At 37.4% G+C, this 25,509-nt stretch overlaps 1 protein-coding gene across 3 annotated transcripts in view; it reads right to left on the bottom strand.

The window, feature by feature from the left end:
* Positions 1–2,475: 2,475 nt before the first annotated feature.
* The window catches only part of LOC111874137 (UHRF1-binding protein 1-like), a gene marked incomplete at its 3' end in the record, with an annotated part of 63,330 nt that continues 40,296 nt past the window's right edge, over positions 2,476–25,509 (bottom strand). For 2 of the 3 annotated variants that reach the window (XM_033755371.1, XM_033755374.1), the window contains 5 exon segments: positions 2,476–2,730; positions 8,552–8,563; positions 16,677–16,811; positions 19,370–20,116; positions 24,307–25,076. In XM_033755371.1, coding sequence (XP_033611262.1) covers positions 2,476–2,730; positions 8,552–8,563; positions 16,677–16,811; positions 19,370–20,116; positions 24,307–25,076 — 1,919 coding nt within the window. 3 annotated transcript variants of the gene reach the window in all.

Below are 25,509 nucleotides of genomic sequence, written 5' to 3'. Positions count from 1 at the left end.
AGAAACATATATACAATATATGGAACATACACAAATATATCCCATACTAGTAAAACAACAAATAGTGGCTTACTTTAGATATGTCGATAACATATTAATAATCTATGATGAAAAAATAACATAGAACATNAAATAGCTCCTCAATTATCATCATGAGGCTGAGTGGACCCCGTTCCAGACCCACTACTTCTCCGAAAAAATCTGGTAGCACCGGGAATTGAACCGGGACCTCTGGATCAACATACACAAATATATATCCCATTCTAGTAAAACAACAAATAGTGGCTTACTTTAGATATGTTGATGACATATTAATAATATATGATGAAAAAATAACAAACATAGAACACACTCTTAATGAAATTAACGAATTGCAACCAACTATAAACTTCACCATTGAGAAAGAACAATAAAAATCTATTAATTTTCTAGATATAACAATACATCATAAGAAGATAGGTTGCAATTTGCAATATATAGAAAACCCACACAGACAGACATCATAATACCTAACAGTTCATGCCATCCATTTGAGCACAAATTGTCAGGTATTAATTATCTAATAAATAGATTCTACACATACCCAATAACAGAAAAAGAAAAACAGATAGAGAAGAACACCATTAAAAACATACTACATAACAACGGATATGGCACAAACATAATTAACAGATCAAATCAGACAAGATGAAAACAGAAACCAAACACACATGACGACGAACAACACCAAAAAACAAAATGGGCCATATTCACATATAGTACAAAAGAAGTATGGAACATCACGAAACTTTTCAAGGACACACGGATGAAGGTAGCATTCGCACACGGAACACAATTGAAAATATACTTAAACATAAACCACAATTGGATAAATACAATAAAAGTGACATATACCAGATGAAATGTGCAGATTGCCCATTAAAGTACATTGGACAAATGGGCTGAACATTTAAACAGATATAAGGAACATATACATGATATTAGAAATAATAATAGCAATTCTGGATACTCAAATGACATACTACATACGGGACATTCATACGCAACAATAACAGACATAATGGAAGTTGTAACAATGGGAAAGAAGGGTAGACATTTGAATACACTAGAGAAATTCCATATATACAAAGTAAGTAAGAAGGGCCTCCACATGAATGACACACATAGAAACACACAATCCCATATTTCAAACAATATACGAGATCTATACAGACTAACAGTATCCCCCCTCTCCCACTACCCCTTCCTTCTCTTACACTTAATAACATAAACACACAACAACCAGATGGCAAATGTATTAAAGATGAGCAGCGACACATACACAGGGAGCCTGCACAGAGTAAGTACACACAACAGTATTGAAACATATAAGAATAACGTAGGAACATAGGATAGTAATACAAATATTTGTGTATTACAGATAATACATGAATGGTACTGAAAACAAGAAAAAGCTGCTGCAGCACAAGTAGACGAGAGCAGGTGTCCCTGGTATTTAAAACTTTAAATTTTGAACTTTAAATTTTAGAAATTTTAAATTTTAAACTGGAATTCTAAAATCAAATTGATGAACGTGTGTTGGGGAGATTTTAAACAATACTGACAGGCTGATGTTTTAGATTTTGGACTGTGTGCAGTGTGACAGCTACATAGTGAAAAATACACCTGATGATGGCCAATTACAGCCGAAACATGTAGTGTAGAGGAAGAAAAGACAAAGATCTACAACCAAATAATTTGTTGCATTCATGACAGAATTTGTATTACTACGTATAGAAGTCTATAGTGCAACAGGATACTTAAATATAATATAGTATTACATTCCACATTTCCTCATAGCCAGGTCAATCCAAATTCATTAAAATGAGTGGATTCAACTGACATTCTGCTTCCTGATTAGTGATTTAATGTACCACTTCCCAAGTGAAAAATCTTCCATGATTAAAATCATGAACCCCAAAATTTCTTGCAGCTACATTTTATCTTAATTAAGAGAATGCTTAAAATATGTGAGCTCCAATCACAGGGTGTATATAAGATGTTCTAGTATTACCATTAGGTAAAATAATGATTTCAAAGTGTTCCCAGTAGGTCATGTGTACAAATGTATCCACAGAAGGGTTGTCTGTGGAACAAAAAATTTCATTTTATTACCTTGCATGATACACGATTTTCAATTCTGGTTTACAGTCTTCTACATAAGAAGTTACAAAGATTGCAACAGATCTAAGGACATTAATACACTTAACACTAATGACTATAGATATGAAGATTACTGTATTCTGCGGTGTGATGGCATCAAGTCTGATGGATTATTATAGACGTTTCAGAAGAAAATACAGCCTTCATCTTCAGGGTGAAGGAGTGAATGTTGGTAATCATCATTACATCCCATGAGATATCAATTTTCATAGTTATCGCTATTAGAGCATGAAATATCAGAATTACAGACATGGTTGTACATTGGTAACTCACTTGCATGGGAAATGGTTGAGGAATCACTTCATCCTCAACCAGATCAGCCAGACCTGCCACAGTGCTCATACTGAGGTCCAAACTTAAGTCATTGACCTTAATTTCCATGTGATCTTTACACCATTCCTTGAAGCTTGATCTGTCAACAATCTCGCCTGGATTCACTGTATGGTTCAGACGTATCCGAGCACGTGGATGTCCAGTAGCATCCATAGGAACTTCCATCCAAGCACGGGAACGACAACTGAACTTGCTCTGCAACGGAGAATTTGAGAAAAGAATCAAATGTTAATCTTCAATGAAACACAGATCCTAGCATGCAAAGCTAATTTCATCAGCCACAACATAGTGGGTGCAGCAAGTGCCTGGCTATTATAAACTAAGTGGTAATATGATTAATGTCTAAAGAGTGTGCAACTTTTAACATCCACATTAATCATTACAATTCACAAGTTTACTTCCACCGGAACCAAACCAAATTTCCAACATTTTCTGTCACAAAAATACATTTTTGCTTCAACTAATGTAATCTAAATTAAAAAAAACACAAAAAGTGAAACTACTTTATAAGGATGAAGGAACCAATCAACAGTCTTCTAGCCAACATACATATGCAGACAGACAGAATTTTCCTGCAGAATGAAGGGTGGAACACTCCCTTGATTAAAACAAAACCTTATACTAGTTATTAAGGGCACAAGAACAGTTTTCACAGCAGTCACTATGAGGATTTCTATCTCTAGGATGTGATATGGTGTAGTCCCATAGAAATCCATTGATGTTTCAGAGGAATGCCTTGCCTCCACCTCCACAGTTGAACAGTAAATCAAGCAAGTAACCAGCAGGAAGCAAGCAGAAAAAGCTTTACTGCCTGCCTTACTCTCCAATCCTGATGATGGAGGCAATACATTCCTCTGAAATAACAGTGAACATCTACCAGACTATTCAGCATCAAGTTACAGTCACAGAACTGTTCAAAGTCACTGCTGTGAGGAACTCAAATCCAACATGAACAGCTTTCAACATAAAAAATTTCCATATTAAGTGAATGATGTTGAGGTTATCATAGCAACCACTGACATGTACAGGTGCATTTATTTATGCTTTGTTTAATTATGCTGTCAGTAGCTGAGAATATACATTGTTAATACGGTTGAATTAATTTTAAAAATACATATAAAGATCCCTACTATTCTCACATGTTCTACATATGATACATTTGCAGGTTCCAAATTCTGATTATTGTTTAGAACATTCTTTACACATACTACAGAAAAGCTTCAGTATTAATGACTACATGATACCGTCCACATATACTTATGTGAACTAGGATTGTAGTCTTCTATGCTACGACACTATGTAGTTCCATGAGTTGTTACCAATATTTCAGAGCATTGACCTACCTCGAAGATAGAGACAACAAGTCACTGTAAAATGTTGGTAAAGTAAGTAAAGTAAAGGTATCCCTGTAACAGGCTGTGGAGACCCATAGGGTTGTGAGATGTTGAGGTTCCCACATTTTCTAGACAATCGGCTCATAGATGGCAGCAAGGCTGTCAGCCCTACGCGCCAGCCGCCCTTTACCCCCAAGAATAGTCCTGGTACTCATTTCTGTTAGAGGCTGAGTTGACCCCAGGGCCATAGTGCAGCTTGAAGGATTAGGTCAATTGAAAAATATTGGTAACCATCTATAAAACTACACAGGGTCATTATCTAAAAGACAACAATTAATTTTAACTGTTATGAAAACCTGAAATCTGAACTTTTTAAGACATGCCCTCAAACAGTCCTATAATTTTAATTTGTGGACTGTAAATATGATGCTAATTAAATTTGGTAAATTTAAATCTAGTATCAGTACAAAATAGTTCACCATATATAATGTAAATTAACAGCATGTGTAATTTCTACATCTCATTTGTCATTTCACAAACTGCCTGTTAATTTTTGCCAGAAATCATATGAAGGTACAGCACAGATGGCAATTCCCATCTTGAAATTGATGTAATCATTCTGTGTTCATAATATTCTGACACTAAGTATGATCTCTTAGCATCATTTCATTATTTGACTGTGTTTTTAAAGTAGATTAATGAGCATTTAATAAGGAAATACATAAAAAGATTTATGATATTATTGCAGGAGATCATATTTGAGTCATGAGTCACCGAGTGAAAATTGTGGGACCTACAGCATGCACACCGACTATTTTAACTTTCCATTACAAAGCTACAACTTCTTCTAGCACATAAAATCTAACCTCAAAGCTCTATAAAGCCATGCAATATTGTGCCTATTTACAATTTACTGCTTGGATACTCCCTTGTTCCTTACTTGGAGGACCAGCTTGAATGTAATCTCTATGCTTTAAAAAGCATGTACTCATAAGAAAGCATCCGTGGTAGTTTCACAGCTGCTAATAACAGTTCTTGTATAAATTACAAATAAAAAAATATCCACTCAAAATTAAGGAGTGATACAAGCAATATAATAAAGTGGATAATCAAGAGTTGAATGGGAATCAACATCAATAATCTAAACAAGCAGACTGAACTGTTGTCACAATGCACAAATTCTTCAAACATATTATTACTGGACAGAAGTGCATCATGTGTTACTAGGTATTTGCCTGTACGTGCTACATGTGGCTCATAAAATACAATAAAATTCATCGTACCATAGGTAAGTAATGTTTATAAATAAATATTATATTTCACCGCAAAACGTAACCTCCTCTGATTATGAGGAAAACTGAGATTCCTTTTAAGCATAATAAACCTCCATATTCACTCTACTGAATATATTAGCAACATAATAATCTTCTGGGATGTGATGTTATGTAGTTTGCAGAAGAAATGAAATGTTTTGAAGGAGCCTGACGCTCTGTCTTCAGGGTACAGGACCCCTAGACTGAACACGGAATCAGCAGGTTCCTCTAAAATGTTGGTAATTTTCTACCAGACTACATGGCATCACATTCCAGGAGACAGTTTTCATCTTATCCTACCACGTTTTTCATGTATAAAAAATAAAGTATACTTCATATTAATACTGCCAAACATAATGCTGTCTTTCAAACTTCCAAAACTTGGATATAATTCACTGAGAACTTCCCAGAAATCAATGACCCAATAATGTGAAAGAGTCAAATGCTGGTGTTGGCTAAGGCTGCTCAGATTTGGACTGCAAGCATAATCGATATACCAAGGTAACGTAAAATAGTCCCTGCACCTAACTAATTAAGCACTAAGACATTAAAGCATATGAGGGAATAGAAGCATAGATCCATGTATGCTTGACTTCAGTAGTAGCTGGAGATGACTGGTCAGCTTCATGCCCCTGCCACTTTACCCCAGGCAAGGAGCCCCCACTATCCATTGGACAGGAGGCTGGCTGGCCCCCAAATCAGTCTGGCTGACATGGAGAAGCGAAAATTCTAGACCCTACCAGGACTTGAACTTCAACTCCTTGGCTGTCCAGCCCATAACCAGTGAATATAACAACTGTGCTATCCCAGCTCCGACACACCAAGAACAAATAAAACTTATCCAAACTACATCAGATGTGGAAATGATCTCCACTGTTCTGTAAGCATTCCTGGTGCCTCCATAAAAAGTTTACATTTACTCTGAGTTTGGCCATGCCATAGCTCAAGCGGTTAGTTGCTGGCTTCCCACCACAGTGGCCCGGGTTCAATCCTGGGTCTGGTCAAGTGGGATTTGTGGTGGACAAAGTGGTGCTGGGGCAGGTTTTCTCAGAGTACTTCGGTTTCCCCTGCCAACCTTCATTCCACCAACTGCTCCACAATCACCCTCACCTATCATCTGGGGCTGGTACAATAGACCAGAAGTGGCCGCAGTACAAGGGACTTGGTCCCACCCCACTAGCATTAAAAAAAAATACTCTGAGTTTCAATTTGCTTTTCTTTTTGTTCAATAATGACTTTAGCTGCCTTAATTAATTTATGATGATATGGTTTTTCAATTTGGAACTGTAAAATCCTTAAACTTATGCCATAATCTTCTCTTTACTTTTTTTACACAGTACCATACATAAATACTGTTGTTGCAATGTGTATCTCACCCATGGCATTTAATACAAGATATAATATGGCTAGGTGAATAATTAAGTACAGCAAGGAGGAGCTCAGAACTGCAGTCAGTCAGCACATGATGCATAAGCTCTCTTCACAGTAACTGTTCAACAATATACTGGTGCAATATTCAAGGGAAACTGAAATGTGTATATGCTCTTGGTTTGTCAATTATGACAGCAATCTGGATGTCACCAAACTGAGCTGATGCGAGAAGTGTCTGGTTCAACAAAGTTCAGGAAACTCTCAGACGATCATACTACATTCAAATTAATGCAATAGGTAGCCATTCAGATACAGAAGAAAGCTTTGAGGCATACTTACAAATGCTTTTCACTTAAAGCTCAAAGAACTACTGGATTTGTAACTTGAGGTCACAGGGATTGGTTATATCATGTGTTGAATATGTTTCAGTGTTCTGGTGTAAATTGCAGTCACCCTCTTTACCCAAGTGCTGAAATTATGGAACAGTTTCAACACAGCAAAGTTACAGCACACACTGCTGCTGCCCCCTGATCACAGAGCCAAAATGCTAGAATACGTTCAACACACAATGTGGCCACAAATCAAACACAGGTCACAAAAACCACTCCATATGTTCAAATTGGCCAAAAATTTTAGCTAGCCTTATTATCAGTCTGCTGATGTATAGCGTTTAACACTTCTGTCACAAATATATAAGTTACAACACATGTAGGTTACAGTGTAAATCATATAATTGACCAAATGTTATCACAGGTAATTTGCAAACATGACCAATGCATCACAGGCAAACTGAGCAAACTGGCAGCACATTTTACAAATAATATTTCTTTGTTCTTTCTTGGACAGAAATTTCTGCTGCCCTTTTGTTCATACCCTGACCATCAACTGGCAGTTACCTAAACGTGTAAAAATATGAATAAAACAATTATTTTATTAATTAAGATATAGATGTTGGTTTTCATCATGGTGTCTGAAAGGTCTGTGTTACTGACTGATGAAGTTTTGAGAAAACTGATGTGATTTTAACTGGTGGGGGAGAGGTGAAATTCAGGTTTGCATTGGCCCTGCTTGCAAACCAATACTCAGACAAAGAGTACACAAAAAATAAATACGTGAATGCTGTAAGCATCATGTTCAGGTTTGTTTCTTTGAAAAATGTTAATGGTCACCAACCTCAGTGCCGATAACATTTCATGTACAACAAGTAGGACCTGGGAAACAGTGCAATGGTACAGTAGTTAGTTACTGCTTTCAATAACCAACTTAAGTGCATTAGATACACTTAAGTGCATGTTAGAAGCAGCATGATCATGCTTTTATAAGCCATATACAATGAACAGGTGCTATCTCAGATCAATAGAGGAAAGACCAAAGTAAGAAAGATATAGGAATAATGATGATTATGATGTGATGAAGATAAAGGTAGTTATAACAGCAATGATAAAAGGAAGCACTGTGATAGCTTAGTTAGATAAATCTAGAGTGTAAAGCCAAGGTGTGATACTTAAGAAGATTGAGCAAATTGGTCCTGGGGTAATGTTTCCTACTTATGCTCAAGTGATGCGTAGTTTGAACATTGGTCAGGACACTGACTATCCTGACTGAAGTACTTCATGGTCTTCTTCAGTTCTTCAATGCAAATTCCACAATAATGCCTTGAATCAAGCCATGGCCACTTCCTTCTATACTCTTTCAAATTCATTATTCACTATCATCCAATCCTTTGACGCTATATGGTCTGAGAAACTGAGCAGTGTTAAATTAACGACTAAATATTCTTAATATAAAAATACTTCCTTTGTCTGTAGCATCGCATGTTATGAATGTGTGGGTGTATGTGCAATCATACAAGAAAAAGTGCATAATAAGCTTTCAGACATCTGTCACGTCTGAAATGAGAACTGCTGACACAACACAAATGACAGGCACACATGCAAATTCACATACTCCAACCTCAGTTGACTTATCATGCAGATCGATAAGAGAAACTGCCAATACCTTGACCCTGGCCTGCCAATGTGCCACACACAACATTCACAAGAGACCGAAGGCAGGAAGAAGGCATGCAAAAAATGTACAGAGAAAAATATGTAGTACACAATTTGATATACAAAATATACCAAAAGAAAATGAAATATATAACAGCAGCACTTATTTTCATTAGGTCATGTCAATAGTGAGTATATATACATATAACATATCATACACTGTATTTCCCGCTATATAAGTCACAGTTTTCATCTTTCAAATCGGCCCTATAAATTACATTGTGTCTTATACACTAATGCCTCTTATACAAAGGGAAGTAAATATGAAAATTAGGTACTGATAAATGTTAGAAACCTGGTAATTTTTATGTCATTTTATTATACAAGGCAGAATTATTTTCTTTAATTTATAAACAAATATTTTTTTACAATCAATAAATAACAAATATTTAATAGTAGTATTTTTTAATGCATCCTTCCTATGACCCTTATACACTGTCACATTTTTTTACACTGGAGAGAACAACCAGTAAAATGCCTGACATTAACAGAAACAGACCTGCCCAAAACAATGAGGTATGAATGCTCATTTTGAGTTTACTCTGCCCTCATTTTCCATATCAAGGACTGGGTAATATTAATGTGCATATTATACTAGATAATTATTGTACACCTTACACTAATTTATATAATTAAAACTGATCATCTCATTAACTGTTCCTCACAGTGAGGTGGAAACCTGTGTTTCATAGTATGCCAGAAAAATCTATCAGTGCTGCATATTTGTTTTGGTATACCTTGTATAAGGAGAAAAGTAACACACTTAAATTACAGGTGTGTTTGCTATTATAAATTATGGTTTGTGGCAGAGGGGGAGAAAGAAAGTTAAAATTTTCAAAAACTTGTTGTGTCAATCTTACAGATCATTGCACAACTATCTCAAAACTGTTACTATTTACAAACCGATTGTGAATCATTTAAACTGATCAGAGTGTAAAGCAAACTGAAGTTCAATCTATGTTTGCTTGGGTAAAAGAAGGTAGTAAACATCATTTAAAAATATCATATTTACTCTGTACAGTGTGTAAGTTCACAAATGGAAATTTAACCAAGATCTGAGTGATAAAAAACAAAAATTTCTACTCCATGAATCACTGAAAAGATATGTGACGCTAATGATTACTGACAGTAAGATGGTGAGGTGAATATTTATCATCATTAATACCATCATCTATAGAATCAAAACAAATGCCTACATAATATTCTGCACTTTTTATCACTAAATAATTCAATAAGCTTTTTAACTGTAGAAGATATTTATAAGTGGGGTAATTATCACTTTAATATAGTTTCACAATGTTTTCATTTAGCACAAGAAATTATAAGTGTTGCCAACCCTAGCTTAGAGATAAGGATTAAATCCCCATTAATACAATAATAAAATCAATGCAACAACATAACCTTGACATATAAATCCCAAAGAGACTGAAAAGCAACAGAATCACCTACATGCTAGGCACGCAGCAAACAGCCATACTGTTAGGTAATGTTTTATGTGTTTTTCATGAAGAGCCTAATAGTGTGCTGTCACCATCATTTACCTAGTGATTACTGTTCTTACATATTGCTGGTAAAAATGGCAATAAATAGTATATTCCTCTTTATCAGAGAGGTGTTTATCACACAGTGATTAGCAATCCTGGATATTTTCACCAAAGCCTGTTGCTGCCTAGTGGAATTAACTGTCATCTGAGGGAGCAGAATGAATGCTCAAGAGTGTTAACAGAAAACCTGTAATGCTTTGTCTCTCTATGGATGGCAAATGTATTGGATAAACTGGGTCTACTAATTACAAGGTAATACATTCAAGGAAAACAGTCAGGTTGAAAATCCTGCAAATAATCTGTATTTGTAGCTAAAGAATATATGAGTACACGAAAATGTACACTGTGTCCAGGTAAACAAGATATACTCATAAACATCCATGAATAAGTGCATCATTTTTACATGCACACACATGTGCACACACGCACTCTCTCCCTCAGTGAAAAGTACACCTTTTAAGAATCAAGGAAGCTGTAGTAATGTACATTTTTACAGATACCCCTACATATGAACTTTTCTCAACTTTTTATATTACTTGTGTATAACAAATATGTATGATTTACAACTATGTCATCTTTCTTCACATCAGATTAAAATTTCTTACTTTAAATGATAAAATTACTGATGTCTCACATAAAATTAAATTACTATTCTCAGCAGTTTAGTCTTAGAACCCAAAAAAATCTTAGCTAGCCTTAAATTACCATTACAATACAGTAAAAAGTTAAAGTTATCCCTGTACTTAATTATGAATGACGTAAGTCACATGGGGGAGTCGAGATATAGTTCTACACATTCTTAACCATGGAATTAGATGCAGATGCATGGCCAACTTCCCATCCTGACAGCTTTAGCCCCAGGGAAAGAAAGCTGGTACCCACGGGATAGTACAGTCGATGGGTCCCAGAGCCAGATACTACATAAGAGAAAAATCTCTGCTGCTACTGGAAATCAAATCCCAATTCTGCTGTCATTTAGTTAGCAGTCCTGTTACTACCAACTTGAGTTATCCCAGCATATTCAGTATTTAAGGATATGGTATAAAATGTATCAGTCTTGTCTCAATACATAAAAACACATTTAACAAAGTGAGCTCAAATGTCACCCTAAAAATGCAGCTTATACCTTCCTCACAAGAAATACAAATCATGAGACCATCAACTGACTGAAAAGTAATCATGAATATATATATAAATTTCACATTGGTGTTCTTATACTGAATGACAGTGGCATAAAAATGATAACAGAAACCAACTATTCCAAGCCTTCACTTCTTACTGTGGACAAAACCTCCTCCAAACAAGTAAAAGATTTTGCTTTATTCCTACGGCCATTATTAACCTCTGGGATTTCATTTTGAGGATGCATACAGCCAATGATCAACAAATGCATTTACTGGAAGGTTTTCTCTATTTAAGATAAATTATCCTTTCAGCTGAGCCACAGCTCAGGAAGCTAGGCTTTGAGTTCTCACCATGGAGGTTTCAATCCCAGGTGACTTTGTATAAGATTCAGGGTGAACAAAGCAGCCATGGAGCAGGATTTCCCCTGCTAATTACCATTCAACCATTGCTCTGTACTCATCTATCACAACCCGATGTGTATGATACCCCTGACGAGGCAGCAGAGTCTTTAAGTTTGGAGCTTCATCTCTGACCTATTACTCAGTGGATTACAGAGTAAGGAAGTTAATCCCTCTATGAGAAATAAGGTTATGTATTCTTGGACAAACTGCATAATTTTAACAAGCAGATTACAAACACAGATATTCACCACACTCATGCTTGCAAAACTACAGGTAAAGAAAAAAATAGTAAAGCTATCCCTATAACAGGCCACGGAGGCCCATAGGGTTGTAACATATCGAGGCTCCCACATTTTCTACACAATCAGCTCACAGATGACGGTGAGGTTGTCAGCCTTATGCACCAGCCACCTTTTACCACCAAGAAGATTCCTGGTACTCATTTCTGTCAGAGGCTGAGTCAACGCCAGAGACAGTGCAGGTGGAAGGATTAGATCAACTGAAAAATCCAGTGACCTCATCAGGAATCTAACCCATGACTGTCCAGTGTGTAGCACAGTGCTTCAACCAACTATGCTACCGCATGCCTCCTTATATAACTACAATCACTTAAAAACAGTATAATTTCTGTAGCAGAACTACAAACAAATTCTGTTTTTCTTGCAGTTAAACGAAATGTCTTCTTGTTCTCTATCTGCTTGTCAGTACCTCTACTCAGCTTGACTATTTTTTACATAAAAATGAATTGGCAAATATGTGATGGCAAGTATGATATAGAACAGTAAATGTAACTGTATCTACAGGTTTGAAAGAACTGCTGTTAAAGAGTAATTATCATATGATCACGTATCTTACACCAAATTGAAAAAAAAAATACATATTGAGAAAATATGTTACAATAGAAGTTGATAAATGCTAAAATAATAAAGTGAAAAGATGGACCAGAACTAAGTTGACATGAGGGAGGTAAAACAGCACAAGTACAAAAAACTAGGTAGCACCCATCTGCCACAGCCAATCAAATTCCCCACGTTTTTAGTTCCAGCCTGTTAGCATTTTGTTAATCGTAAACATTAGTATTTATTGACTGATTTATTTTCCCATTCATAATGTATTATGTTGAGTTGTTTTGATTTGTAATTGTATGACTAACCCTTTAATATTCAAAGCATGCGTAGTATATTCTTTGAGTATTTGGTGTCTTGTATATCTGTGACTGGTTCTGTATCAGACTGGAGACATTTGTAGCCTGTTCTTGATTGATGGAATATTACAATAAACTGAACTGAACTGAACTGAAATTAATTCAGCTCACACAAGGCCTACTAACTAGATATTAGTGCCATCAAATAAACTCCATAGCTGCAGTGCTAATTTTCTTTCTCAGGGCCACTTTCAAAAATGTATTTAAATGACACATCAAAACAAGAGAAATCAATATATTTTATTACTCTGAGCCATGCTGTTTCAAAAATGTCCTTTCAATGTTTTAGCAAACATTTCAGTTGCCATTCTCAGGTTGGATGTCATGGATAGAGAAAAGAAACACAGTTGTATACAGAGTGTGTCCCAAAATAATGTTACCACACTGCACTTCCTCTGTTCATCTTTTCAGCTCTGTTTCAATGCTATAGTGGACCTTTTCAACATCTCCAACAAGAACAGCTTGGTGTAATATCTGTACTAACATGTTTTGTTCCTTATTGTAGTTTTTAACTATTAACATGCTAATAATAAAGGACAAATGAGCACAAAAATGTCGTAACATTATTCTGGGACACCTCGCTCTCAAGAAGAGTGGTAGGGAGAGAGTAATTGATTACTTAATGCACAGTCCTAGAAACTGGATCCCAGAGTTCAGAATGAGGAGAGAAGAGAAGTAGTGATCTCAGACCACTGGCCAGTATCTATGAGAATCTATTAGTCATCCACCATTCTCTCCTTTAACCACCTCACTTCTTAAGACCTATATATACACCACTACTTCTTCCAACCCATGAACTGAAATCAATGCTGATGTGCTAGAAGGATCTCAAAAAGGACATGATTCAAATTTGAAATCTGATAATAGGCATTAATGCCTGGTTGTGGGAACGTAAGTATAAGAAATATGAGAAGTGAAATGTACTCTCATTTGGGGTATGGTGTCATTTAGTCTAGTAGAAGTTTACCAATGTTTTGGAGGAATGTACTGCCTCCATATTTGGGTTGAAAAATAAGCCAAACAAGCAAAGTGTTTTTTCTCTTGTTTGCTTGCTCATCTTACTCTTCAACCTGAAGATGGAAGCAATAACTTCCTCCAAAACATAAGAAAACTTCTACCAGACTCCAGTGCATTATGTTCCAAAAGTCACTACTCTTTACTGTCACTTCCATGAAAACCTCAAATCCAAAATACACGAAATGTTATATAATTTCTCAGTTGTTACAATGCAAATATAATTTGATTAAAATCCAAACTGTTTAAAATATTCAGTTAAAGACATCTGAATTAGATTTCTGTGAACTTGGATGAAAGCTGTTGTTAACATATTGTGCTGTTTTAAGTAACATAATTTATCATTTTTGTGCACATGGTAGCGTAGTGGTTGAGACACTTATGTTACAAGCATGAAGGTTGTGGGTTCCAGTCCTGATGAGGTGGATTTTTTTCAATTGACCTAATCCTTCCAGCTGCACTATGGCCCTGGGGTTGACTAAGCTTCTAGCAGAAATGAGTACCAGGAATCTTCCTGGGGGGGGTAAAGGGCGGTCGGCACATAAGGCTGACAACCTTACCACCATCTGTGAGCTGAGTGTCTAGATAATGTGGGACCCTCAACATTTCACAACCCTCTGGGCCTCCATGGCCTGTTACAGGGATATCTTTTACCATTTTTGTGGATAATGAAGATATGATAAAATTTTCATACTATATTGTGATTCTAATACATTACTTATAAATTAAACCAAGAAAGTATACTGACTTTATATAAAAGCTAATGACACCACAACATAAATGAAACATAACAATCCATAGTTGTACTAGATGGTGCTAACTGGCACAAATAATTCACTCCATGCTAACCCACTTTTATTTCAGAGATGTTGATTCCAGTTTTGTTACACTGTGCTGTAAGAAGTTAAATGCATTAATATAAAATTTCAGTTCATAGCAATCGTAGAATAATTAAGATCAGCTGCATGAACTGTGCATATTTTAAGCATTCAATCACCATTTATACTGGGCACACAGCAGTGTAGTTGGTTGGGGTATTATGCCACAAGCCAGAAGGTTGCAGGTTCGACTACCGATAATGTCACTGAATTTTTCAATTTACCTGATCCTTCCAGCCGTATTACTGCCCTGAGATCGACGCAGCCTCTAACAGAACTGAGTACCAGGAATCTTGATGGCAGTAAAGGGCAGCCAGCACATAAGCCTGACAACCTCACCATCACATGTGAGCTGAGTGTCTAGAAAATGTGGGAGCCTCAAAGTCTCATAACCCTACAGGCCTCCATAGCCTGTTACAGGGATAGCTTTACACTTTTTATCACCATTTATGCCAAAGGCAAGAAGCACTTTTGCAAAATCCTCTCCCTTTACAGTCATCAGTTTACTGAAACAAAATATGCTTCCACCAATTTCAGTTTGCTATTAATATTCTGGCTCTCTGAGGAAAACAAGTGAGCTAGGCTTCTATAATACCCACAAAATGATAGAGCACAATTAACCAACACCACACCAACTAAAACTTATGCTGAAACATAACTTTGCACTCAATAAAAAGGGAATGTTTTTATATATTTATATCTTCTTTCATCAGTCATAATATCTTGTAATATCCAATTCACAAAAGATTCAGGAGAAGGAATACTGATCGTCACATGGTCTTGCAAAAACTATAAATCATTTTACTAACATATAATGCTGAAACATGGACCCCTACATAGAGAAACAAAAGCCAAATCCAAGCAATGGACATGAAATTTCTGACAAGTATTGAGGGCAAAACAAGACAGGACAGATTTGAAATCAAATTCTTACAGATACAGAGTTCAAATTTTTCTAACACAGTTACAACAGAAGTTATCATAACAGAATGGCCATGTAAGAAATGCAAAACTAAAAAGGTCATTAAAATTAGAATTTAAAGGAAAAAGGCCTATGGAATAAAGCACAACGAGATAATTCAATGATGTATTGGAAGAGAGCAAGAAGTGAGATAAGAGCTTGCAAAAAATAAAAAATGAAGGATTGTACATGGGAAGAATAGACTGAAGACTTTTTGTTACATTGGCCCAAAACAGAAACTATACTAGGAAAAAATCAAGCTAAATCATCAATCATTAAAAAGAATGATACTCCAGCAGAATGGAAAAATATGAAATAATACACATAAGTGCATACTATTATTATGTAATGGTAGTAAAATCGTGACTCTTAAAATCATGTGCTGAATATGTATAAAATTAAGTCCAAAGTCAATAAATCAAGATTCCACCTTATGTACAGTGTATTGGTGTTGACATATTATCAAATTATGTAATGTTTTGTCAAATACTCTTATTCTTAAAAAGCATCATCTTCTGGGTTGTAACGCCATGCAGTATGGCAAAAGTTCAATAGTGTTTCAGAAGCACATACTGGCCCCATCCTTAAAGTCAAAAAGTTTGCTGCTTGCTTGGCTTCCTCTTTAACCCTAAAGATGGAGGCAGCATATTCCTCCAAAAGAATGGTGAGCTTTAACTGCGGTACATGCCATCATATCCTAGAAGAAAGTACTCTTCATGGTCACTGATATACTAACCTCAAAGTCAACCCTCTTATTGTTTTATGAGATATTTTTAAAAGTTTAAAAATTAAGTACAGTGTAACTTCTGTGCTATATCAACTACCTCCTTTGCTGTCAACTTAGTTCCAATCATTACATAAGAAAAGCATCACATCCTCTCAACATAAAAAAGTGCATATGCATGAGAAACAGTTACCTCCGAGCAAGAAAATATTGGATGACAATACCTGAAACTCATCCCAAGGAATAGCCCCACATTCCTCAGATGTGAGACTTGACACCTGCACCTTTATAGCAGAAGAAAATCCTTGTGACTGCTGAACGAATTCCACTTTCCCCAGTTTGAAAGTGGTCATGGACACCTATTGTTAGAGAACACAAAAGCAACAAAACTTACTTCGTAACTAAAATTTAAGCTGTATGTTGTTACTGAGCCATTATTCTATGGATGTGGTATAGTTTAATCACATGTAAACATTATGATAGAATGTAAATTCTAAAGGGTTCTGATGATGGTGTAGGACACTCAGGATTACAGGGTTTTTTGGACTTCGTTCACTGCCAAGTATTCTAAAAAACACACTGATTCAAAAATTGGATCTGTTTCAATCCTCAGATGAGGGAGTGGGAGACATCTAATCTTCTAAGTCTCTCAGAAAAAGTTGGGTCCAGTGATTGAGGTTAGCTGTTTCTAACAGACTCAATAGTCAGTGTCTCCCACCCCATCAATTGAGGACAGAAAACAGATCCAGTTTCCAAAAGGTGTAATTTAGAATACCAGATGATAGACAAAGCCCAGAAGCTCAGTAATCCTGACTACAACAGCATGGCTTTTCTAACAGACTCAATAGTCAGTGTCTCCCACCCCATCAATTGAGGACGGAAAACAGATACAGTTTCCAAAAGGTGTAATTTAGAATACCAGATGATAGACAAAGCCCAGAAGCTCAGTAATCCTGACTACAACAGCATGGCTTTCATGGCTGTAATAGTGTCGTGACCTTCCACATTGTGCAACTTTACAATATTACATCACTATTACCACATAACAGCTTTGATTACAAAATATTTAATTTTCATACATTATTAACAAATGTGTTTCAGTCCAAATGGACCATCTTCAGTGTCTCTTACTTTAGTGCATTCAGATTTACTTATTTTCACTTACAGTTTCTTCAAGAATGCTGTCAGTATCTCAGACTACATGAGGTTGACTGGAACAATGATCAATGATAGTGGAAAATATACAGAATGAAGTGGTCATGGCCTACTTAAAGGTACTACCTCATTATTTGCTTGGTTAAACTGAGGAAAACCATGAAAGCTGGAGTCAGTTTAGTCAGAATCCCAAATGAGATTCAAGCTGTCACTTCCCAGATACAAGGCAGAAGTTTTACTGCCTGAGCCAACTTTCCCTGTGCATCACTATTTGGTTCTACATATACAGGACAGTCTAAAAGTTCCTGGAATTCCCTTGCAGACGGAGAACGAGTGATAAGATAGCTCACACACTGTTGTGGTGGGGAGCTCAGCATGTGTGCTCACAGATGCAACAGGTCTGGACAGGTTTCAGTGTGCCGTGTTGTTACTGTTCCATTTGAATTAGACGTGAGTGTTGGTCATTCAGCGCAATGTCGTAGTTTGAACAGCGCGTGAACATCAAGTTCATGTGCAAAGTGCATCTTCAGAGACGCAATTGGCCCTGCAGAAAGTTTACAGTGATACTGCACTAAAGAAATCCGCAGTTTATGACTGGTTTTCCCGGTTTAAGAATGGGCAGGAGATGTTAGAAGATGACCAGCACAGCGGGAGACCTTCGACTTCCAGAACTGAAGAAATGATTGGAAAAGTGCGATAACTGATTCGATGTGATCGAAGAATAACCATCGTGGAGTTGGTGCAAGAAGTTGGTATCTGTCACAGATCCAATCATGCGATTTTGTCCGATGATTTGAAGATGAGATGCATCAGTGCGAAGTTTGTTCCGAGGCAGCTGACCACGGATCAGATGGAATGTCACATGATGGTCGCTGGCGATCTGTTTGACAAAAGTACGGAGGACCCAATGTTTCTCAAAAAGATCGTCACTGGTGATGAGTCATTGGGGTTTGCCTACAACCCAGAGATGAAGATGCAGTCATTGGAGTGGCACACAGCGTCGTCTCCCGGGCAAAAAAATCATGCCTCATCAGATTCAAAGACAAAGTGATGCTCATTGCATTCTTTGACATCGACGGTTTGGTGCACCATGAGTTCATACCGCCTGGACAGACTGTTACTGGCCATTTCTACATGCAAGTTTTGCAGAGGTTGTGCGATGCAGTTCGGAGGAAGCAGCACGACAAGTGGCAGGGACAGTGGTTTCTGCAGCACGATAACGCACCAAGCCACACATCGCTTGTTGTGCCGCAATTCCTCGCCGAGAAAAACATTCCTGTCATCATTCAACCATCGTACTCACCGGATCTCACTCCAAGTGACTTTTGGCTGTTCCCTACTCTGAAAATGGGCCTCAAGAGGACACTTTTGCAACCATGGAGGGCATCAAACTGAATGCGACGGCTAAGATCCAGAAGATTCCAAAAGAAGCCTTCCACCGCTGCTTCCAACAGTGGCAGGATCGATGGAGCAAGTGTGTGTACGAGCAAGGGTCCTACTTTGAAGGTGATTAGGTAAGCATTGCCGTACGTCCTACCATTAGAGTGCGATACCACCATTCTGGGAACTTTTTGACTGTCCCTCGTATATCTGATAGTAGAAGTGGTGATTTATCAAATTCACCTCCCAGTTAAACTTAGAATTCAACACATATTACAATTTTGTTTGAAAGTACTTAATATTCCTCAATATTTCTTATACATGACAATCATTTCCTCCTCCTAAGGCAAATAAGTAAGTATTAATATAAGAATCCACTTACAAGGTCCTTTCTCTTGCAAGAACTATCAACTGAATGTTCACTGGGTGTTGTGGTGGTAGCTGTTGCATCTTCTTCCTCAGGCACTACCTCACTTGCAACCTCTAACTGCTGAGGCAGAGGTGTCTCTCCATGACTGCTACTAGGATCAACTCTGAACATGGCATCCATGCATTCGAACACAAGCTTATCTGCTGCACCCGAATCTCCACCCATGTTCACAACGACATAATTCTCACTATCTGATGATGCATCACTTCTCAGAGAAACCGTGTCGCTGGCATCATCTGGACTCGGTTTCAGTGCTGAATCTATCGAAGTCATGAGACTGCTGAACCCCTTTTTCATGGAGCTTATCCCTGCATTCAGATTATTTGGAATACTGATGTTGGGAAAGGCAGTGACAGGGTGGGGCCCATTTGCAGCCGGTTTCGTATAACCGATATTGGCTGTGGTGGAAGCAGTAATGTTGGTAGTGGCTGTAACTGTGGAACATGTAACTTCATGGGGTGGGAAGTCCATTGACAAAGATGAAAGTTCACTCACTGGTGTACTCACTCCTCCCACAGTCACCCTTTTGCCTCCCCCTACCCCACTTTGCAGAACACTAATACTACTAGCAGCCAAATTGTTGTTGACACCCATGAGCTCCTCTGGAATGCTTGCGGAATCTGGCAGGACGGACTCCAGATCCCCACCTGAACACTCCTTGCCGGGAGACTGTGAAGGCATTACAAAAGTCGCTTCTAACTGAAACACACAACACAGACATATAATACTAGCTGTAGTGAATGAAAGGAATTCATACAAACATGTGAACTGTAATGAAACAACTATTTTAAATACAGAAGAATAAGCATAGAATTCAAAATTTATAACTAATTACAGAAAATACTACATCCTGACTTCGACTTTTAGGGTCATTAGCACCAAATAAACAGGGTTTACACATAATAATATATCATAATATGGTATGTTATGACACCTTTTTATTTTACATACTTTTCTAGCTTCAACTATCCATTGATACAAACATACATGTCAAAAAATACTGTATTTAAGCACTACTGGGCTTACATAGTTTTAAACTGACATAGGAACCTTTGGAATGAATTTATCATGTAAATTGGGAATTTAACTGTATTATTTTGCTCCTGACCATGCCTTAAATTAACAGGAGACCTAGATGGACAGAGTTTATGTGAATATGTCATGTGTTATTAATGAGATGTGAATTCAAGCAGTTGTATGGGTACACTGCCATCATGTTCCCTACACAGACCTATGAAGTGTCAAATTGGGTTATCCTTTTGGTTTCTGATTAGAGCTCTTGATATGATTTTACTGAACTGGTGTATACAGACTGCTTTCAAAGGGAAATGAAAGATTACAGATTTCATAAACAAAGTCACATTCCGTGGTAAATATAAAATATACTTCACATATCCACATAAAAATATTATCAGTACTCAAATAATAAACACAGCACACAAAAAGACGTAACTTACATTCATGTGAAGTGTTAACACTTGATAATTTGTTGTTATGGTAACCCAAAACTGCATAATTTCAAAGTCTTCACTCACCATTATAAAACTCTTTTGGATATACAGAAAGATTTGTTTTAAGTTATAACAATATAAAAGAAACCTGACACACATCCATGAATTCTACAAAGAAATATACTTCCAACTAATATAAACCCCTATAATGATTAAACAATCATAATATCTCAAATTAAAATATATCCTTAAAAGACAGATCCATGATTGGTCCATCCAGTTCTGCCTATTATGTTACAATCTGTCATAAATCCCATTTCGATCTGTATTTAATTATGATCCAAATTTAAGTCCAAATTATGCATATTTTTCACTTATTTGAAATAAATATCTTAACTGAGTTTCCAGTTAATCAATTACAATACCTATATTTGAACTGTTGTTATATAGGTCATCATTCTGAGTAGTTCTCTTTGGGAAGAACACCACAGCTACTCATACTGCCATGTGGTATGACATACATCTATACATACAGAGGGTCCCAAAAAAATGTACTCACTATTTGATAGTCAGTATCTTTGGAACAAAATGACATGTAGTTACAATTCTTGCGCTGAGAGAGAGAGAGAGAGAGAGAGAGTCACTGTATGTGTTCGAAGTGACCACCATCAGCGGCTAAACAGCATTGATGCTGCCGAACTATTGAGCGAACTACGGCTGTCAGTGTGTCCAGTGTGATGGCTGCACACGACACTTCGATGGTTTCTCGTAGCTCGTTCAGTGTAGCTGGCTTTTGTCGATAAACTTCATCCTTCCAGGTTCCCCATAGGTAGAAGTCGAGAGGTGTTAGGTCTGGAGCACCTCTTCAACCTATCCATCATCCAGGTAGAGTGTCATCCAAGTACGCCCTGACATCTCGATGGTAGTGAGGTGGAGCACCAGCTTGTTGTAGGTAAAATCTCTTATCTCGAAACAGCTCTTGAATGGCAGGGAAAATCGATGTCTCAAGCATATCAAGATACACCTGACCAGTGTTGCAACACCACAGCACTGGATGCTGGACTTGCTACTATCCGTGGTCACCCAGATCTTTGCTTATGCACATCATGAACAGTATTGTTGGCATCAAATTTATCCCAAATATAGGCAGTTGTTCGACATGTTCGTGGCTGAGTTCCAAACTCATTCTGCCATTGTCATTGAACCTCTTTAATGTTTTCGTACTTCCAGTATCACTTCAATACAGCCTTGTGTTGCTCAAAGAACCTTTCAGCCATTGTTGCTGGTGTCTTCTGCTCGCAGCACACACATGGCATAACACTCATGTGACTTTCGCCATCTGTTGAGAAAACATTACACTACACTACCATGCAAGAATTGTAACTACATGTCATTTTGTTCCAAAGATATTGACTATCAAAGAGTACATTTTTTTGTACCCCCCTGTATATACATGAGTAGTAGTCCATGCAACCTGAAAGGTTTGAACTCTAAGCAGAAATATTGTGATACACAGAACACACTGTAAGCACCACAAATTCTGGATGATTTCATATGAGACCTGTAGTGGACAAAGTGGCACTAGAGCAGATTTTCCTCCAAGTTTCTGCACTTCTTCCCTGCTCATTATCATTCAAACATTGCTGCACACTTATTTTTCATTGTCTGTTCAGATGTACAGGTATGATAGCCCTGACCAGGCATGTCCTCAGTCTTTAAGTTCGTGGCTTCATCCCCAGTGTAGCAACTGACTTGTTACAGAGTAAGTTTCTTCAGTGGCATCAGTAATATAAGCATAAAGAATTCCTAAGAGACATATATTCAGATAGCTCAGTGGGCAGAGAAATGGGCTGGATGCCAGGGGTTCAATTTCTGACCGAGGGAAGAGATTTTTCTCTACTCCACAGTATCTAGACTGGCTCTGAGGCCCACCCAGCCTCCTATACAATGGGTACATGAGACTCTTTCCCTGGGGGTAAAGCGACCAGGACATTAAGCTGCCCACTCAACTCCAGGTAGTTCCAAAGTAAAAAAATGGTGGAACTATACCTCCACTCCCATATGGCTTCATAGCATAGTACTTATTTGATTAAACACAGGGACAACATTACCTTCATATCTTTACTTCACTCTGCTTGCTTGTTTGCTTGCTCAAATGGAAGCAATACACTGTAACTTAACTATATAGCAACAAATGATAAAATGATAGATGAACGATGAACTGCTAAAGATTTGGAATGAAGTGGTAGTGACCTAATTGACATAATATCCTGGAATTTGCCTGGAAGTTCTGAGGAAAACCACAAAGAATATCACTCAAGATAGCCAATGTCATTTACAACGAATCTCAGAAGACAAAATCACCCTCTAATGTACGAGAAGCATCACAGAAACCCACATGATATCAATGAGACACAAACAATAATTTAAACAATTTTAGCCCTAAGGATTAATTATAATATCAAAACTACCAACATGTGTTATGACAAGATATATAAATCAAGGACAATTCAATAACACTGCCTAATGATGTCCCAAACATGGATCGAAACGTGGCAGACACTAAATAAAAGCAAACTGAATTGGTTTATTTGAAAATCTGTTGTGTTGATGGTGAAAACAAACCACACTATGACACACAACATGATGCAGACAATAAAGATCTCCAGACCAGTCTTGCATGGAACTGTAATGGCTCCATTCTTTCAGGGTACCTTAAAGTACATCCTGATTTCAGATTTTATGGCTGAAAATTCATTATTGGCTTTCCTAGCAGTTGGATGGTTGCATGTTTTATTTCTGGCAGAGTTCTTAACTTTTTGACATGTATTTCAAATATGTGTCTGTAGAATTTGTGAATGTGTGTCAAGTTTCTTTTATGCTGCTATAACTTCAAACTAATCCACCATAACAGCAATAAATCTCTAGCAGACTATACTGAGTCACAACCCAGAAGACAGTACTCTACATAAAAAAATCAAAGAATCACAGATTGACAAGCAAGATAAAAGGTAATGTTGTCCCTGTGCTTAATTAATTAAGCACTATGACATGGAGATATACTGGGGAGTGGAGGTATAGATCCATTCTTCTTGACCTCTGCACTAAATGGAGGTGAGTGGTCAGCTTCACACCCCAACCACTTTACCCCTGGGGAAATTGGCACCCATGCCCATTTGACAGAAGGCTGGTTGGGCCCCAGAACCAGTCTGGACATTACAAAGAAGAGAAAATCTGTCCCTGCCACGATTTGAACGCCGGTCATCTAGCCCACAGCCCAGTGCCGTACTGACAAAGCTATCCTGGATCTCACTAACATATAAGATACGCAGAAAACGTGTCTGTAAGGAATTCTGTGGTGCACTACATGGACAGGTTAACTAAATGAATGTAAAACTATAGGTGCTTGCATGTTTCCAGTTACACATGCAGTCTCACCTGTGGTATTAATGCACCCATGACTAGTGAACCGCCAAGTTCTTGCTTCAAGATACGATTTGAATCCAATGCTAGGAATGTTGCCAGTTCTGCAGCCTCCTCTGATAGCCGCAATAGGAACAGGAATTGATAGTGATTAATCTGAATGCTGACCAGGTTTGATACATAGGCCAACATATGTATGTCTGCAGTCTTCACATTCTCTTGATTCCCAGCACAAGTTCTTGAGGTATCAGATGTTGGCTGTGTTATCACATTTACTTTGGAAACATCCTGGAAGCCCCGTGAGGCAATATGATTGAAAGACGAACAATCTGTTTTTCTTCCATTGGTAACATCACTACTTATTTCACTAGCTTCAAAACCCTGATGGTATATTCCAGTTTTATCAACACCTACTCTAACAGCTGTCCGAATGCTACTACTGCTTAGGGAAGAACTTACAGAAGACTGAGTTGGAGGAATGTTGTGTGATGAAGGAATGGAACGATGATCTTTCCTCAGTGTAGAAATAGCACCATTCAGGGAAGAAGGTAAAGGCATTTTGATATAGATCCACAGTGTGAGAGGAAAGGCATCAAGAAATGGAACAGGGCGAGTACTCCCAACAGCAGATGCCCCAAAGAAATCACCCCACACAGGCTCTAAGTTCACACACCACACATCTTTTGCTTCCGTCCACAGAAGTTCACGGCTCAACATGCGTTCCAGTTCCAACACAGAAGATGCAGCAAAGTGGGGAGGAGGAGACGAACGGACATTATCCGTGCCTGGAACATTTAAAATGCACATAAGTAAGTATAAATAATTAATGATGACAGCAACAGTATTCTCCTGTCAGTCTTAAATGACTCTAACCTCACAAAGAATTACAAAAATATACAGTTATAATATTGTAACGTGTTTTGTTACTGATGACACCGTTTAGATTGTTAATTGGTTTATTTAACAACCTACAAGTCTTGGCTATAATTAATTATAACACTGTTATGGGTTTACACACTTTACAAACCCTACATACTATTCTATTCACTCTGTCCTCAGTAGTCTACACGTATTCACAGTACGATACGGGAGCTATACCAGTGTCACTGTACAAGTATTACACAATCCCAATAACTTCTCTTGCGAGCCAAGCATCTGCTTCATGAGCTATTAATTTTACCTACCGGATGTGGAATTTGTCAAAAATCATACAATATT

Source organism: Cryptotermes secundus, unplaced genomic scaffold, assembly GCF_002891405.2.
Source record: "Cryptotermes secundus unplaced genomic scaffold, Csec_1.0 scaffold26, whole genome shotgun sequence".
In the NCBI taxonomy this organism is placed as follows: Eukaryota; Metazoa; Arthropoda; class Insecta; order Blattodea; family Kalotermitidae; genus Cryptotermes; species Cryptotermes secundus.
The sequence above is the reverse complement of the archived record's forward strand: the minus strand, read 5'-3'. Positions and strand labels throughout refer to the sequence as shown.